This window comes from Camelus bactrianus, chromosome 16 (assembly GCF_048773025.1).
Source record: "Camelus bactrianus isolate YW-2024 breed Bactrian camel chromosome 16, ASM4877302v1, whole genome shotgun sequence".
NCBI classification, from domain to species: domain Eukaryota; kingdom Metazoa; phylum Chordata; class Mammalia; order Artiodactyla; family Camelidae; genus Camelus; species Camelus bactrianus.
Genome location: NC_133554.1, coordinates 54,604,520 through 54,621,805, shown reverse-complemented (window position 1 = coordinate 54,621,805; position 17,286 = coordinate 54,604,520). Strand labels below are relative to the sequence as shown.

General features: G+C 55.1%; 1 protein-coding gene across 2 annotated transcripts; it reads left to right on the top strand.

Annotated features, from left to right (window-relative positions):
• The first annotated feature begins 176 nt into the window (after positions 1–176).
• Positions 177–6,415, top strand: USH1G (USH1 protein network component sans). Of its 2 annotated transcripts, XM_074343652.1 has the most exons (3): positions 177–444; positions 2,633–3,850; positions 4,837–6,415. In XM_074343652.1, exons 1-3 carry the CDS (start codon positions 281–283, stop codon positions 4,838–4,840), a joined length of 1,386 nt encoding a protein of 461 aa, XP_074199753.1. In that variant the 5' UTR covers positions 177–280; the 3' UTR covers positions 4,841–6,415. The 2 variants fall into 2 exon arrangements, with proteins under 2 accessions (XP_074199753.1, XP_045369559.2); XM_045513603.2 differs by lacking the exon at positions 4,837–6,415 and having other exon boundaries at positions 2,633–3,854.
• Positions 6,416–17,286: the final 10,871 nt, after the last annotated feature.

Here is a 17,286-nt window from a genome sequence, read left to right as displayed (position 1 = left end):
GCAGGGTGTTTAGGACCCAGGGGCAGCCCGGGGCGGCCCTCTGGGCCGCAGGAGATCCTCCCCCCGCCTCTTCCCCGCCGGGCGAGCGGCTCAGATGTCCGAGTAGCGGCGGCCGGGGCGCTCCGCATCTTCTGTCTGCGGCGGTGGTGGCTAGCGGCCCCGACCCCGGCCCCGGCCCGGCCCCCTCCCCCAACCCCATGCCTCAGCTCTAACCCCGCTGCCCTCCCCCGCGGAGGGCATTTCCCCGTGTCCCTTGCGCGCCCCGTCCGAGTCAGGCGCCATGAACGACCAGTACCACCGGGCGGCTCGGGATGGCTATCTGGAACTCCTCAAGGAGGCCACCAGGAAGGAGCTGAACGCTCCCGACGAGGACGGCATGACCCCCACCCTCTGGGCTGCCTATCACGGCAACCTGGAGTCGCTGCGCCTCATCGTGAGTCGCGGGTGAGTATCTCCTGTCCTGGGGCATCTGGGAGCCCCTGAAGACCTACCCTCACCATCCTTCCCACTCCATGGCATCTTCCCGCCTCATCTGAGCCACCCCTTTCCCTAAGACGGACCCTGAGGTGGAACTTTGGAGATTGACAGTCGTGGGAGGGGGAAACAAGCTGAGGCTTGTGTGACACTTGTGACCTGGATGTGGGGCCAGGGAGGGAAGGGACTGGGACTTGGGGGTCCACTATTGTGGGAGGGGTTGGAGAGTAAGGGGAAGGTGGGAGGGATCTCCTCCTGGGTGGGTGGCATCTGGAAGCAAGAGCAAGGGAACAGTGAGAAGGGGGGAGGAGGAGCAGAAGCCTCAGAGGGGCCAGAAGGGGGGCTGGGAAAGGAGAGGCTCTTCACTGACTAACCCCCCAGTCCAAGGGCTCCCCCGGCCAGTGCCCACACCTCGCCACTAGCTGGTCTCACACAGCTCTCTCCCTCCACATTCCTAGGATTTATGAGCACTGTCCACTGTACCAAATGTCACTGGGTTCAGCCACCCCATAACTCCCTCCGTGCTCCTCTCCCACAACACACTCCCTCCCTCTCCCTTTGGAGTCATCTGTGGGGAGGAGTGGGCATTGAATCCAGGTGTCAGGGCCTGGGAAGGGATTTGGAGGTAGCAGTTGAGGAATGCGGTGTCCAGGGCCACTGACGTGGGCTCCCTAGGGCTGAATGATGCTGTGGACAACTCTGCCAGCCCCAGCAGTTTTATAAAAAGAAGTCAGGTTGAACTGGACATAAGGGTGGCCCAGACAGGGAAAAAGAGTTTAAGAGATGCCCCAGGAGGGTTAATATGATTATCTCAGACCCTGGGAAATCATGGTGGAGGGGAAGGGTCCCAGCTGGCCCTGGTGCCATGCACTGGCCTGTGGTTTGAGCATGTGGTGGGTGGGGAACCCTCCTTGCCCTCCTTCCCCGGCTGCTCCTCAGGCCCAGCAGTAGATGGGAACATCCCTAAGCCCAGGAAGCTGAGCCACGTTCCGAGAGGCTGAGACTGGCCCCTGTTTAAGCCAGGAGGGCACACAGTGATCCTGCCATCCTGCTCCCTGCTCAGAGAGATTCATAGGAGGAGGGGGAAAGGGGGGCCCCTTGGTGCACCAAACACCCCAACTCCTACAGAGAGCACCAGTAGGTGTTTTGTGGGCTGTGGGCCAGATGCCGAGCATCCCACATTGTCCCACAGGACTTGGAGACCAGTAAGGGAAGTGAGGAAGGGGTTGTGGGGGGAGCTGTTGAGACAAAGAAGTGATTCTTCCTCTAGCCCTGCGGGGCAGCCTCCTCATTAGCGTGGGGCAGAGGCTGAGCTAGGCCCCTGAGGGAGGGGCGAGCTTGGAGGAGCCAGCAGGAACGTGTCCAAGGCGAGCACAGTCTGATGTGGAGGGTGTTGGAGGGGGCTGCATGGGACCCCTGGCCAGGCCCAAACCAGCCTGCCTCACAGGGCTCCCAAAGATGGGGCAGTCCGAGGTAGGGAGGGCAGCTGGGCCCAGGTTCCGACTGCCCTCCCCCTCCCTCTATTCCTGGCTGCTCCCACGCTCCCCTCCTGGCCCAGGCCAAGACCCGACACCTGCTCTCACACGCGGCCTTGCTAGGCCTGGCCCTGCTCCCTGCCGACGTGGCCGTGCCCGCCGACAGGCAGGCACACACCTTCACACACTCATTCACTCAGGGCTCAGGCCCAGGACACACCACCCTCTCCTCCTCTTTTCCGTTCACTCCTGCACTGGCAGCCACACTCGCCGCCACGCCTGCCTAGAGACCCACACTCGGCCCTGGCCCACCACCTCTCTGGGCCAGCTCCCCGCTGGGCCCCATGAATAATTCACTCCTTTCTCTCCGGGCATCAAATATTTATCCCCTGAGATTCCCAGCCCTCAGTTCTCTAGGGGAAGGCCCCGCCCAGGCCCCGCCTTCTCCGTCGCCCCACCCCTTGCGCACCTGGGGCCATTTTTAACCCTGGGCTCGCTCTAGTGGGGACGGGTGGCCCAGGGCTGCGTGTCTCCTGCAGTCAGAGGAGGGACCATCGAGTCCCTCTCGTGTGCCGGTGGGGAAGCTCAGCCAGGCTGGGGGCTCCCCACACCTGCAGCCAGTGCCGACTGCCTGCCTGAGCTTGCGACGGCTCCTCACGCCTCTCCGCGTGTCCTCCCTGCAGGGGTGACCCGGACAAGTGTGACATCTGGGGCAACACACCCCTGCACCTGGCAGCCTCCAATGGCCACCTGCACTGCCTCTCCTTCCTGGTGTCCTTCGGCGCCAACATCTGGTGCCTGGACAACGACTACCACACGCCGCTGGACATGGCCGCCATGAAGGGCCACATGGAGTGCGTGCGCTACCTGGACTCCATCGCGGCCAAGCAGAGCAGCCTCAACCCCAAGCTGGTGGGCAAGCTGAAGGACAAGGCCTTCCGCGAGGCGGAGCGGCGCATCCGCGAGTGCGCCAAGATGCAGCGCAAGCACCACGAGCGCATGGAGCGGCGCTACCGGCGCGAGCTGGCCGAGCGCTCGGACACGCTCAGCTTCTCCAGCCTCACGTCCAGCACCCTGAGCGGCCGGCTGCAGCACCTGGCGCTGGGCAGCCACCTGCCCTACTCGCAGGCCACGCTGCACGGCACCGCCAAGGGCAAGACCAGGATCCAGCGGAAGCTGGAGCGGCGCAAGCAAGGCGGCGATGGCACCTTCAAGGTCTCCGAGGACGGCCGCAAGAGCGTGCGCTCGCTCTCGGGCCTGCAGCTGGGCAGCGACGTGATGTTCGTGCGCCAGGGCACCTACGCCAACCCCAAGGAGTGGGGCCGCGCCCCGCTCCGGGACATGTTCCTCTCGGACGAGGACAGCGTCTCCCGTGCCACGCTGGCGGCCGAGCCTGCGCACTCGGAGGTCAGCACCGACTCAGGCCACGACTCCCTGTTTACCCGCCCCGGCCTGGGCACCATGGTGTTCCGCAGGAACTACCTGAGCAGCGGGCTGCACGGGCTGGGCCGCGAGGACGCGGCGCTGGACGGCGCGGGCACGCTGCGGGCTCGGCTGCAGAGCTCCCCCAGCCTGGACGACGACAGCCTGGGCAGTGCCAACAGCCTGCAGGACCGCAGCTGCGGGGAGGAGCTGCCCTGGGACGAGCTGGACTTGGGCTTGGATGAGGACCTGGAGCCCGAGACGAGCCCGCTGGAGACCTTCCTGGCCTCCCTGCACATGGAGGACTTCACCTCTCTCCTGCGGCAGGAGAAGCTGGACCTCGAGGCGCTCATGCTGTGCTCCGACCTCGACCTCCGCAGCATCAGCGTCCCCCTGGGGCCCCGCAAGAAGATAATGGGGGCCGTGCGGAGGCGGAGGCAGGCGCTGGAGCGCCCCCCGGCCCTGGAGGACACAGAGCTGTGAGTGCCCAGAGCCTCGATGATACAGGAAGATAGGGGTTATAAGGCCCTGGGGTGGGGGTGGATCTGCCTTTTCGGGAGTGGGAGTGGGAGTGGGATAAATTTAAGTCGCCATCAGTTACAAGAAGCCCCACTTATTTACCCCCACTTTGGAAAAAGAAGCTGCCAATTTACACCACCAATGTAGAATGCGCCTCGATTTTGGGGATGTCAAAATGCATCTTTATATGGATGAGATGCAGTAGTCATAGTAATCACAGCCAGGATGATTTGAGCCCTCCTATCTCCCGGGTACGGGAGATGCACTTGCACGAGTCCTCTCATTTATTCAACTATCATGTGTGGGGCTATAGCATCCCCATTTTACAGGTGAGCAAGTGGCGGTTCAGAGGTCAGAGTATCTCACTCAGGGTCCTGCTGCTGCTCAGTGCGGAGCTGGACTTGATCTCTGGTCTGTGTGGCTCTAGAGCCTGGGGACAAGGTAACTGCCATGGAATGGAGAGTGTGGCAGCCAGTCGTCTCCCCAAATGCCCCAGCCCTCAAGGTAGATATTTTACCTGCTGGTCGCTGAACCCTGTACCCAAGAGCATGAGCAAATGCTCTCAACAGGGCCAACAGCAGCCTTGAGGGCAGAAATGTCACATTCAAAATGCCATCAAGGGGAGCTTGAGGCTGCTGTCACACTGGTGGTACTGTTGGCTCATCCCTGGCCTGCCCCTCCATCATGGCATCCCACATGTCCAACAAACCCTGCTGTCCCCTTTTGATATCTATGGCCTTTACCCTGCACAGCTGGACAGGGGTGGATGTGGGGGGAAGTCTGGTCTAGAGTTTGGAGGATGAGGAGGGGACCCCTAGGCCATTAGCCCCATCCCCGACTATCACTCTGCTCAGAGAGGGTAAGTGATCAAAATTGCTGTTCTTGGCTTAAAATGACGTCTCCAAAGGCCCTTATCTGAGGTCTGTTTCTGTCTCTTTCTCCACAGATAACAGAGAGTTCCTCTCCCCAGACCAAAATGAATTGCAAGTTGCCACAACTCATGGTGGGGCCACAAGGTCCTCACAGTTGCCAGCCTTGCAGCTCCCCGGCCCCTCCCCAGCAGCAAAGACCATGTGGGTCATCTTCCTTGAAAGCCTGTCCACACTCTGCAGCAGAGGGTATGGCTGGAGGCACCAGAAGGCCAAGAGAGAGACCCAGAACATCAATTCTAAGGGGCCCTGGAGCCCCTAAGCCACCTGATCTGAGTGGCCCTAAAGGAAGACCAGCCCCAGTGGAAGGGGGGGTTGGGGGTAGGCATAGCCCATCCCCAGGGCCATTGTCTCTTCCCACCCCTCCTCCAAGGGTCCTGTTGTCACACTCAGGCTGGAGACTCATTCATCTCCTACATTTTTGTGAAGGGAAGAGTTTGGGCTGCCTCCCCATACACCCGGAAGAGGAGGGTCCCAGCTAGACTCTTCAGCCAAACACCTTAGCTTTAGTCCCCACGCCTGCCCTGAGCACAGCCAGCCTCCTCCTCCCACTGGCTGTGCTAGGGAGCTGGAGTGCCAGGCTGGGGTGGGTAGGGGTGACTGGCCCCCTTCCAATTTATCCCGGGGCAGGGCTTAGCTTGACTCCACCCTTCCCACCCTGTCCATCTCCACTCTCTCCTCAGTTGTGGGGCCTGGCTCTTCCCTCCCCCAGGATCCCAGAGGGTCAGGGCAATAGATGCAAGGTGCTAGGGCATCGGCTGCAGTATTATGGCCCCAAGGCCTGGCAGGCATGCTCTGGGCAGGGGAAAGGCATCTCCCAACTGGCTCACAGTCTCCCAGGCCCAGGATAGGAAGACACTGGTTGTGGCTGGGTGTCCAGCCTAGTGTGGGCGAGTCCTGTGATGTGGACAATCTAAATTGCTGATTGTCCCCAGGGCTCTGTGTTAGGAGATGGGTTGGTGGATTTTCACTCGAGGTCTGGAAGCTGCCTGGTTCTGTATGGATAGTGGGTAAGAGAGAGCTCAGCATGGGTTCCTGCTCTGTGATGCTGGTGAGACCACGGGAAAGGCCAGCCTCAGGTGGTCCTCAGACCAAGGTCACAGATGTGGGAGATCACTCAGGAGCCCACACACGTGTGTGCACATATACATCCCCCTGCAGATGTGCCCTTCCTCCTCTGTCACCAGGGGTCCCCCTGTCCATGACCTTCAGCATGGGAAGCAGCTCCCACTGGGAGTATTGCCACAGACCCCAGCTCCTTCATGGACCCCTCCTTGGCTGGGGCAGGGGAAAGAGAACCCCCAAAGAAGGACAGAGGTGGTCCCTCTTCCTACACTGAAGGCTTGGCTGCCTGCCACTGGCACCCTGAGCCCACCCCAGTCCCTCTCCCCGTTCTCTGGGCCTAGGCCTGGGGCCACCCCAAGTGCCGACTCGACTTTCCCGGAGCCCCAGGTGCTGCCCTTTCCCTCCTGTTCTCTGTCCATATACTGCCTCAGCCCCTCCTGGTTCTCTCAGTGCTGGGGTGGGGCAGGCTCCCTGATTCCCACCACTGTGCAAAGCATCCCTTTGGCAGGCTTATTATAATTTTTCTAGAGAACACTCTATCCCTGTCATGCATGTGTCTTGTTTTAATTATTTGGGGGTGGGAGATGGGTGGGATGAAGGGAGCAGGTGGGTGGAGGCGGGAGAGGGAGAGGGTCTTTTTGTACCTATGAGGACTTGGTCCTCTTCCTTGGAGGGGGTCCTGGGATAGATGATTGGGCATGCCCCCCACCCCTCTGCCGTACATCTCTGTAGGGCCTTCCCTCATCCCTGCTCTCTCTGGGCCCAGAATTTAGAGCTGATGGGGAGGGAGGGCTCAGAAGAACTGGGACAGGAGAGCCCCCAGCAGCTGCATGAGGAGGATGGTCCAGGCTCCAGCTCTGTTCCCTGCAGCTGCTAAGGGCAGGATAACACCTTCTGCCTTACCAGCCGTATGCCTGGGCTTCTCCAGACATGGGCAGAAGCTGTACACTAAGAGGCTGCTGTCTATCACCTAGGTCCCATGAGCCCTGACCGCAAGGCCCCAGCTCACCCCTGGGAGGCCCCCACTGGGGTCACCATTTCCCTCACCACCCCAGGCAGCCCTTGGGGCAGCCCTGTGTAGAGCCCTCCTTTCTCTTTGGCCGGGGGGGGGGGTAAGTCTCCCCTTCAGCATCAGGACAGTGGGCTCTGTTTTCTCAGTCAGTTCTGGGAAAGGGCCCTGGAGTCATTTTATTTCATTCCCTAAGGCTGTTGGGCCAAGAGCTTCTGCCAAGGGCAGTTGAAGACAGCTTCCCGCCTCCATTATCAGTCAGAAAGGTCCACAGGACATCAGCGCAGCAAGACTGCCTAGCAAACATCCTGCGATTCTAGACCACCTCCCTCCCCTTTACAGATGGAAAACCTGGTGCCTTCGGAGGGGAGGTCCAGACCTAGACGCAGGCCTCGTGCTGCCATGCTTTCCTCAACCTCCAGGCTGCCAAAGGGGCCAATAAACGCGAGATTCTGCCCGCCGATGCTCCACGGGTTCCTCCGCCCTGCGACCCCTACTGGCCGTCCTGGTTACTGCCGACCTACCTCACGAAGGACCCGCCTCCTGGTGCGGTCGGTGGAGAGAAGGACATGGGGTTGAGGACTCGCAAAGACATCACAGAGAACAGATCCGAGCTTCAGCGCGGAGGCAGAGACTAACCGGAAGCAGTGGGCCCGGGGGTCTTCACGGGTCAATGTAGCTGGAGGGTGCAGGAAGCCTGAAGGGACTTTAAACATAGTGAAGGGAAGAATTTTACAGGGTATGGGCTCAACTTCCTCGACTCATTCCTCAACTTCCTCAACTCATTCCCCTAAACATTTAGATCGAGGTTAGGGAAATTCTAAAAAGCTAGAATAATCAGTGGTTCTTAGCTTTGGGGGAGTAGAATCTGGTGCCAACACGGACACCTTCCTTGGGAAAACGCACACTGAGCGCACATACACTCACACAGTTTTCCTTGTAATTCTAGGCAGCTCGTGGAGCCGGCAGAAGTCCAGGGACCTCAGGTTAAGAAGCCTTATTTAGACTGCTGTGAAGTTACGTCAATAGACTGGATTACTGATTTGAGGAGGTGGAGGTGGTAGAATGAATCAGCGTCAGGAAGGGCCTCCGGGTGTGTGGCACAACCTTCTCATTTTGCAGATGAAATAACTGAGGCCAGAGGCAAGGGGCTGGCCAAAGACCACTGAGCAGCCAAGTGGATAAAGAAGCATTAGGTCTCCTGATGCATCCCAAGGTGCCAGCTGCCTCCTGTCTTCTTATTAGACCAGTCATACCCCTGTCCTCCCAGCAGGTGCCTGTGTCACCTTCTCTGAGACAAGCCTGGGGTGTACGGGAGGTGGCAGTACTCAGGAGACAGCCAAACCTGGGCAGCAAAGCTGGTTCTGCCCCCTTCTAGCTGTGTTGCCTGGGGTAAGTTACCCAGCCTCTCTGAGTCGGTTTCCTCATCTATAAAATAGGTATTATAATGTAAGTGTTAACCCCACAGGTCATTAGGAGGGTGAAATGATAATGAATGTAAAGCACTTAACACACTGCCCGATATTTAGTACACAGCAGTAATAATGATCGCAGTTACCGGTGGTCTGAAACAGGCCTACGGGGCACTCTTTGCATTTGTGGCCCCAGCTGCCGCGTAGGTGCGTCCTAGGCAGTCCCGGGGAGCGGTCCTGCTTTTCTGACGCCTATATGAGAGTAAGCTCCAGCCCCATCCATCACACTCGCTCCTGGAGAGGGCCCTGGGCGCATCCTCATCTGACCAGCAGGGGGCGTTGATAATCCAACCCCGTGGTTAAGGAACAGTCAGTTAGCCAACGGTGGGCCAACCATAGAACTCACCTGTCCAGGATGGGTAGAGGGGCTGGGCTGAGAGAGGGCAGGTTGGGTCATGGGGTCACTGGACAGGATACTGAGGGGCTGTTTGGGAGGGTAAAAGCTTTGTGTCTCTAGCCTTTGTGTCCCCATCCCGAGATGGGGGAGCAAGCCTGCAGAAGCATTTCCTCCCAACCAGAGAATTCTACGTCTCCTTTCTGTCTTCTTGTCTCTTGGTCTCTCTGTCCCGTTTCTCCCTGTGACACTGGGACTCCTGGTCTCATCATCTCTCCTCACCTTTCTGTTGTCTCATCTCTCTAGGTCTCAATGTCTCGTGGTGTCTGTGACATAATAAGAACTATGTAACTAGTCTCTGCTCCTGGTTCCTGCCACAGAGCCCCTAAGTCCCTTGGAATCTCCTGGGTGACAGGAGCATCTTTTGCTGTAATGAGGTGACTCTTGGTGGGCTCCTGGATGGCTTCAGGATGGGAGGTGGTCACCAGAAAGACCAAACCATGATTAGAAGCTTGGGACTTACAGCCTCACCCTCATCCTTTGGAGGGAAGGGAGAGGGGCTGGAGATTGAGTTAATAATTTATCATGCCGACATAATGAAGCCTCCATAAAAATCCCTAAACTATGGGGAGTCCGGCACAGAAGCTCCTGCCCTTAGGCCCCTCCTGGACCCCATGTGTCTCTTCACCTGGTGTTTCACGCATGTCCTTTACAATATGCATTATAAAAAAAAAAACGGTAAATGTAAGTAAAGTGCTTTCTGAGCTCTGGGAGCGGCTTTAGCAAATTACTGAACCTGAGGAGGCGGGTTGCGGGAAACCTCGTGTCTGTAACCAGATTGTCTCAAACCTAAGCAGCCTGGCTCCTGCTTGGCTGTGTCTCTTCATGATGCAAGGCATTTATTGAGCGCCTGCTGTTTGTCAGCCCTTTACATCTGTGATTTCAGTGCAACCTCACAACAGCCTCATTTATTAAAGACAGGGGCTTCTTAAACCCATTTGATAGAGGAGAAAACTGAGACTCCAGAACACTAGGTCACCATCTGAGTCACACAGCTGGTAGGAGAGGTGACAGAGCCTGACTCCCCACGTGCCTGACCCGGGACCGACTGCCTCTCATGGCCCCATTTCTATTGAGAAGGTTGAGGGCAGCAAGCCCTCCCCAGATTTCTATAGCTGAATGACTAAGTCCTCTGGGGTTTCGAGCCCGAGATGGGGAAACTTCCGGCAAGTCCATTCAGAGCTACAAATGCCTGGTCTTTAGAGAAAAGCCCTTGCGGCATGCCAGTGTGGTGAGCCCTGGGAAGCCTTTTTATAAAGCTGCAAATCCCACGGGCCCTGTTGCTCGCTTCATTCAGTCTGGCTTCTTTATTCCACGGGCCTAGGTGAGTCTTCAAGGGCAAGTGTTCTGAGGGCAGTGGGACCCTCTCCCTGCTCCGGATATGTACGCACCTGCCCCACAGGGGCTCCCCCTATCCCACAGAACCAACCACCCCTCAGAGCATCGTGTCTTCAAGTCTTACAACAGCCATCTGAGCTGGGCCAGGGCAGGAAGGCATTATTTACAAGCCCCATTTCAGAGATGCAACAACTGAAGTTCAGGGGGACAGATGACCTGCTAGCAAGTGCATAAACCAAGATGTCTATTTGCACTGCTGCACATGGCCAGCTGCCTTTTCAGAACACATATCTTGCACTTTCTACATCCCAGGAATGGCAAACCTGTGAGAACAGTATCACTGCCCCATCTCACAGGTAAGGCGATCAGGGCTCAGGCAGGCTAAGTCATTTCTCCAAGCCTCTGAGTGCAGAAGTGTCAGGGCTGTGGGATTCAGCGCCCAGACCCTGGCTCTTTCCATAGCTGCCCCAGCCTCTCCACACCCCATTCCCTGAGCCGCCTCCCCAGGTCAGAGCAGGAGCTCAGCTGGCAGGACTTGGAGAGGTGGGATGGGGGACAGATGGGACTCGCTGCTTCCTTCTCTTCCTCCATTCCTGTCATCTCCTCCTGTTCAGCCTTGAGTTATACCACAGACTGTTCTGTGCTTGTGTGCCCGTGTGTGTGCACGCGTGCGCGCGCGCGCACATGTGTGTGTGTGTGATTCGGGTGAGGATCCTGACTCAGAGCTTCCCGCGAGGCTTGCATATTTCTGTGAGCCTGAGTGTGCTTGTGTGTCTCTGTGGTTTTGCTCCCTAGTCTTTGCTCCAGGGCTTCCAAGTTTCCCGGAGGAGATATATGTGCACACATGTGTGCGTGTGTGGGTGTGAGCACACACACACACACACGGAGGGCCCCACCACTTTGTCTGGAGCCTATTTTAGACTCCTCCTCCCACTTTATCTATTTTTAGGGCCCAGCTTCTTCAGACAGAAGGTGGGAGCTCTGGGCATCCACTTTCTCTGGCCTCATCCCTCACCCTGAACCGAGGGTTCCAGAAAAGCTTCCTCCAGCCTCCCTCTCGGGGGCTGCCTTGTTGGGGGTCAGAGCCCCAGGGGCGGGTGTGGGCAGTAGGGGGAGAAGGACCACTGGTCCAGAAGGTGGGGAATGAGGTAGAAACAAATCTACCTTGTTGGGCAGCCAGGGTACCGAGCGACCTGGTGGGCCCTTCCCCTGGGCCGCAGTCCCAGGTTGGACTCATGGCTCTGACATTTGCTGGGGAGGCTAAATGTGATTCCAAGCCTCGATGTTTTCATCTGTAAGTGGGGATAATTATACCCCATGGCATAGGCCAGTTGTGGGGATAAACTACATAAAGCACTGGCCTTGACAGCCAGGAGGTGGAGGAGCAGCCCAGGGCCTGGCGGACAGGAATGTGGGGACTGGGGGGGCTCCATGAGCATCAGCCAGGCCTGGGCATCCCTGAGCTGGTGGCAGAGAGAACTGACATGCTGGATTGTCCCCAAACTCCCCTTCCCATGCTCAGCACAACTTCTGTGCAGCCTGTTTGGTATTGCAGAGCAGAAGTGGGAGGAATCAACATGCTCCCGAACCCCAGCCCTCTACACAGATGCACACACAGAAAACATGGGAAAGGAGGAGAGGGAAATAGGACTGAGCATAGTCAGGCCCTTTTCTCACTGGAAATGGAAACGATTTATTAGCATCATTACCGATACCAATATATGTGAGATTCAAATCATACCAATAGCCAATATAACAATAATGTGATAATTATAATAGCGCAAGGAATGGTATTAGTGATCATGTATCTACTGTGAGCATTTTCCCTTTTATTACATACCTGGTAAAGTACATAGCATCACCCTCATCCACTCCCAATCACCCTCTCAGAAAACTGAGGCTCAGAGAAGCCAAGTGACTTACCTAAGGTCACACAGCAAGGACTGGAACCTGAGTGTGTCTGTGTTCAGAGCCCCGCTCCAGACACTGTTCTCAGCTGCCTCCACACCGTGCAAGCACCACAGCCCTCACTCCCCTTCCAGCCCTGGCACTGGCCCCCCATCCCCAGGCCCAACTCACAACCTTGGGGCTACTGCATACCTCAGAGTCACTCACACACACTGGACTGTGGTGTTGAACTGACGCAGGGGGAGGGTCCAGGTGACCCTTGGAAAAATCGCACAAGGCAGGAGTCTGGGTTGCTAGGATCTCCAGCTTTGGGTTTTCAAGGACCTAAGTTGCTGAGGAACTTGGACAGGTAGCCTGGGCCTCTGTTTCCTGTAAGGTGGGGACAGACTAATGGCCCTTGAAGCTTCAGTAGTGTCCCCACAAGGTCAAGGTCAGCCCCTTTTCCTTCACCCCTCTCACTCCCTGACCTGCCTCTGGGCCATCACCAACCTGGCTTTGTCCCTGCAGAATGGGTAGCAGCCTGGAAGGTGGGGTGGAGGCTGCAAGGAGCTGTGGCCAGCTGAGAAAAGGTCCTTGGATGCGAGGCTGATGCTGAGAGACCCCGTCCGTGTGGCCCTGTGCTGCTGGAGCCAGGGGAGCTTGGGGTGCTAGTCCCACTCTCAGCTGACCAAGATCTGAGCCAGAGGCCAGGCCACTTCTCCCCTAGCTCACTCAGCCCCACCCCTGTGAATAATGCCACTTGCCTCCCGGAGCTGAGCCTCACCAGGCTTTGATGACTTGGCGGGTGGCATGAATGGGTGGAAGACAAAAAAGGGTTAAAGACTCAGTCACCTGGGCTTCAAGTGTAGAAATGGCTACCTTGCTGGCAGGAGGTGCCTTTCTAATCCACCCTGTGCCCCCCAGCCTCCCATACCAACCCTCCAGGTCTCCAAACCCATCCCTGACTCTCAGGATCCCCCTCCAGGTCCTGGGGACAGGGCAGGGCTCCTTCCCACCCTACACCAACCACAACAATAATTAACCCCACTGAACCCCAGCAAATAAAGATCTGAATCGCAGAAGGGAGGAATCATCGCCGCCCCAGGGAGGGGAACTCTGGAGGTCCCAGGAAGGCCAAATCCAGCATCACCTGACACCCCAATTCCCATACTACTAATGCCTGGGTGGGCCCATGGGTGCTCAGCCTGGTGGGGGCCGGGATAGGGGCTCACCTGTCTCAGGTCTGGATTGGAATCTTCTCTACCATCTCATTTGTTTTAAACCTTTTCTCTCTTCCTTCTTTTCTCTGGAGTCAGTTTCCATAATCTTCCCAAGCCTCCATCTAATCATTTACATAGCAAATGTTTACTGAACACCTACTACATGCCATACACTGTGTAAGGCCCAGGGAAGCAGTGTTGTTCAAAGAACAGGAAGGACCTGTCTCTCCAACAAGCCCCATTGCCTTCTCCTTCAGGCAGCCTGTTTTGACTCACACAAGTCTGCCCATCAGCTAGTAAATATCCAGCAGTGCTACAAGACACAGCGCTGGGCCTGACGGGTGTGAGTCTGTGTTGGGGGGCTGGGCAGTTTGGATATTATAGAGGAGGTTCAAGGAAAGATAAGGAAGGTGTGTGCAGGGCTGGTGCCCTCAGGAAGCTCCCTGTGCAGTCGGTGATGGGACAAAAACTGGCTGCATGGTCATTAATACTACTTCCTCTTCTGGGCATACAGGAAGGCTACAATCTGAAGTCTACCTGAGGTTAGGTTGGGGCTATCTGCCTGGGTTCTGGCCCAGGGGATGCAGATGGAAGTGACACAAGCCACTTTCAGAGCTGGAGCTAACACTACCTTTCTGTGTGTCCCTTCCAGTCCCAAGGCAATCACAGCGGCCTGTGTTGGAGATGGAGGCGTCACAGGAGGGAAGGGGCCTGAATCCCCAAGTCCCTACCTGACCCATAGTGGACCATGATGTGAGCAAGAAATAAACCTGTGTTTTGTTTAGTCGCTGGGATTTTGGGCTTATTTGTCACAGCTGCGAGTGTTAACGTCTCCTGGTTAATACAGGCAAATGACATAAAGCACATTGAACCCTATGGCCAGATCACAGTGTGAGAGAGGGACCGCTGCCGGGCAGTACACAACGGCTGATGTCTAATGCAAGCTGGGAGATGAGGAGGTCAGAGGAAGGGAGAGACACAGAGCTGGAGCACCCGACATACAGTACGTGCTCAGGAAAACTGGTTGAATGAGTAGAATATATGCTTTGGAAAAGCTTTACAGGGGTGGCTGAAGTGACCAGAGCCCCAGAGGATGGGTGGGGCTTGGATGAGGGATGAGAGTAGAGAAGTGAGAAAGCATGATACTTATCCAGGGGTCAAAGGTCAGGGAGCAGTCACTCTGGCCCAAGCAGGAGAGTAGTCAGAGATGGAGGTAGAACTTGGAGGCCCTCCAAGGCCGAGTTGAGCAATTTAGACTTTTGGTCATGGGCTAATGGTCTCCAAAGGGGGGTGTGCACACAATCTTTGGGAGGTACAGGGAGAAAATATTAAAATTCCTATTGAAGTTTATCTCACTCCATTTTTAGTGTGTATGAAGCTACTAAGGCTAAGAGAAGTTGAGTAACTTACCCAAGGTCACACAGTTAGCATGCCAGATTCCAAAGCTGTGCTCTGCACATATGCTGAATCTTGTGCAGACAGGAGAGGGGTTAAGCAGGGGCAGAGGCAGGTTTAGAGGAGGTGGCTGGGAGGCTGGAGACAGCCCCTAGCCCTGGCTGTCTCTGCCTTAGCAGCGGGCCTGCAGCCCATTGTAGGCAGAGGACAAGGAGCCTGCCCAGACCTGCCCCCAGCACCTGTTGTGAGAAGCCAAGCAGAGAGCCCTGATGGGGGCAGGCCTGCCTGGCCAACCACCCAGAGCCTTTCACCCCAGGCTCCGTTCTCACAATTTATTCTCACCTTTGCTGGGAGCTGGGAGGCAGAGGACGGGGTCTGAGAGCTCACAATGGGATGACAGAGAGAAAAGGAGAAGAGTTTGGTACATCAGCCACTCTGCCACTCCCACACGCTCAGCTGCTAACCCCCAAGGCCAAGGGAGCCCAGGCGCCAGCCTCACCCTGCTCACCTGCACTTTACTTACTGTGCTGGATTTATGGATGACATCTACCTTCTGGTTTATGCCTCTGAAAAAAAACCCAATTATTTCCCAATTTTAAAAACAAAATAAAAATATTGGAAGTATAGTTGATTTACAATATTGTGCTAGTTTCAACTATACAGCAAAGTGATTCAGTGATACATATATATGCATATGTATGTATGTCAGATTATTTTCCATTATAGGTTATTATAAGGTATTGAATCTAGTTCCATGTGCTCTACAGTAACTCCTTGTTGCTTATCTATTTTATGTGTAGTAGTTTGTATCTGTTAATCCCGTACTCCAAATTTATCCCTCCCCCTACCTCCTCTCCCCTTTGGTAACCGTAAGTTTGTTTTCTAAAATAAAGCAAATGTTTTCATTAAAATAGAGTATACATCCAGAAAAATGTACACATCATAACAAGGTAGCAGGATGAATTTTTACAAACTGAACACAGTCAAGGATAATTAACATCCTATCAAGAAACAAAGTATTTACCAGCCTCCAGAAATCCCTTGTGTGCCCTGGTTACTACCCCTTAGGCGGTAACGGCCGCCCTAAACCTGTTTTTGAACTTGTATGAACGGAATAAGATTGAGGCTGGGCTCTGCTGTGTTTGGTCTCTCTTGTTCAACATCAGGTATGGGCTGAATGGTACTCCACGGCATGTGTACACTACATTTTATTTATCATTCTCCTGCTGGGGTACATTTGAGTTGTCCCCAGTTTTTGCCTATTTTGGGTAACGTTGCTGTGAACGTTTGTGTATGTTTATTCATGTTTCTGTTGAGTACCTCAGGAAGCCATGTGTCCAGCTTTAGTGAAGCTCTTGCCATTTTAAAGGAAGACCTGCTTTGTTGTCTTGTTTTTCCTTATTCGACTTTATTGACGTCTAATGAACTATAATAAGACGCACCCATTTTGAGTGTGCAGGTCAGTTACTTTTGACAGATGTATGCACCTGTGTAAACACCACCACAATCAAGATACAGAGTATTTTCATCATCCCAGACGGTTTCCTCATGTCCCTTTGCAATTAGTATCCCCCACCCACTCCTCCCCAGGCAAGGACTGACTTGATTTCTATCACTAGGTATTGGTTCTGCCCATTCTTGGACTTCTTATAAATGGGATCATACAGTAAGTAATTGTATCTTCTTACCCTCCTCATAATTTCTGAGAGATTATACCTATCAGCGCATCCAGTGTTACTGGACCGTCTCCTCCTTGTTATGAGGTAGGCTGTCTGCATCCTAGTTGGTGTATCCATTCTCCTGTTGGTGGACATTTAGGCTGCCTCCGCTTTGGCTGTGATGAATGACGCTGCAACGATTGTCCAGGTTCACATCATCCTTCCTTTCTGGAGGGGGAAGGTAATTAGGTTTACCACTTGAGCTATACCCTCCCCCCAACATCTTAACATGGTCACGTATTTCATTACTCCTGAGTGAATACCTGGGAGCTGAATCGCTGTGTCATAGGGTAAGTGCATATTTACCTCACAAGGAACTGCCGAACTGTTTTCCAAGGAGTTTGTACAACTTTTCACTCTTAGCAATGAAACAGAGGTCGGTTACTCCGCATCCCCTTGCCAACGCTCAGTGTTGCCTGGCTGTTTAATTTTAGCCATTCTCCAGGTCTGAAGGACTCTCTCATTGGGATTTTAATTTGCATTTTCCTGAAGACTAATGACGTGGAGCATCTTTTCATGTGTTTATTGGCCATTTGTACCTTTCCTTTGGTGAACTGTTAGTTCAAGTCTATTCCCCCATCTCCCATTCCACAGCCCCGCCCCTGCCACCTACACCCTCCGTACCCTCTTGTTTGAGTCTGTTCTTAATTGTCTGCCTCTCTCCAAGGAGGCTACCAGTCAGCCCCATCCCACGGGGATTCTTGGCTCTTCCAAGCTCCTCTAATACGTCTGCCTCTGCTCCTGTTTGACATAGCACATCTCCTTACAGCATCACTTAGATGTCCAGCAGGTTACCAAAGCCTGGAGAGGGGCTTCTTGGTACCAGGAAGTTCCCTAGTCTATATAATAAAACCAGTGGGATTCTGCCTTTATCAAATTGTAATGTTGCATATTAATATCGAATATGCTTTTAAAAATTGTAGATATCCCCTTCCTGAAAATGCTAGTATATTGGAGAGGGAGGAACTT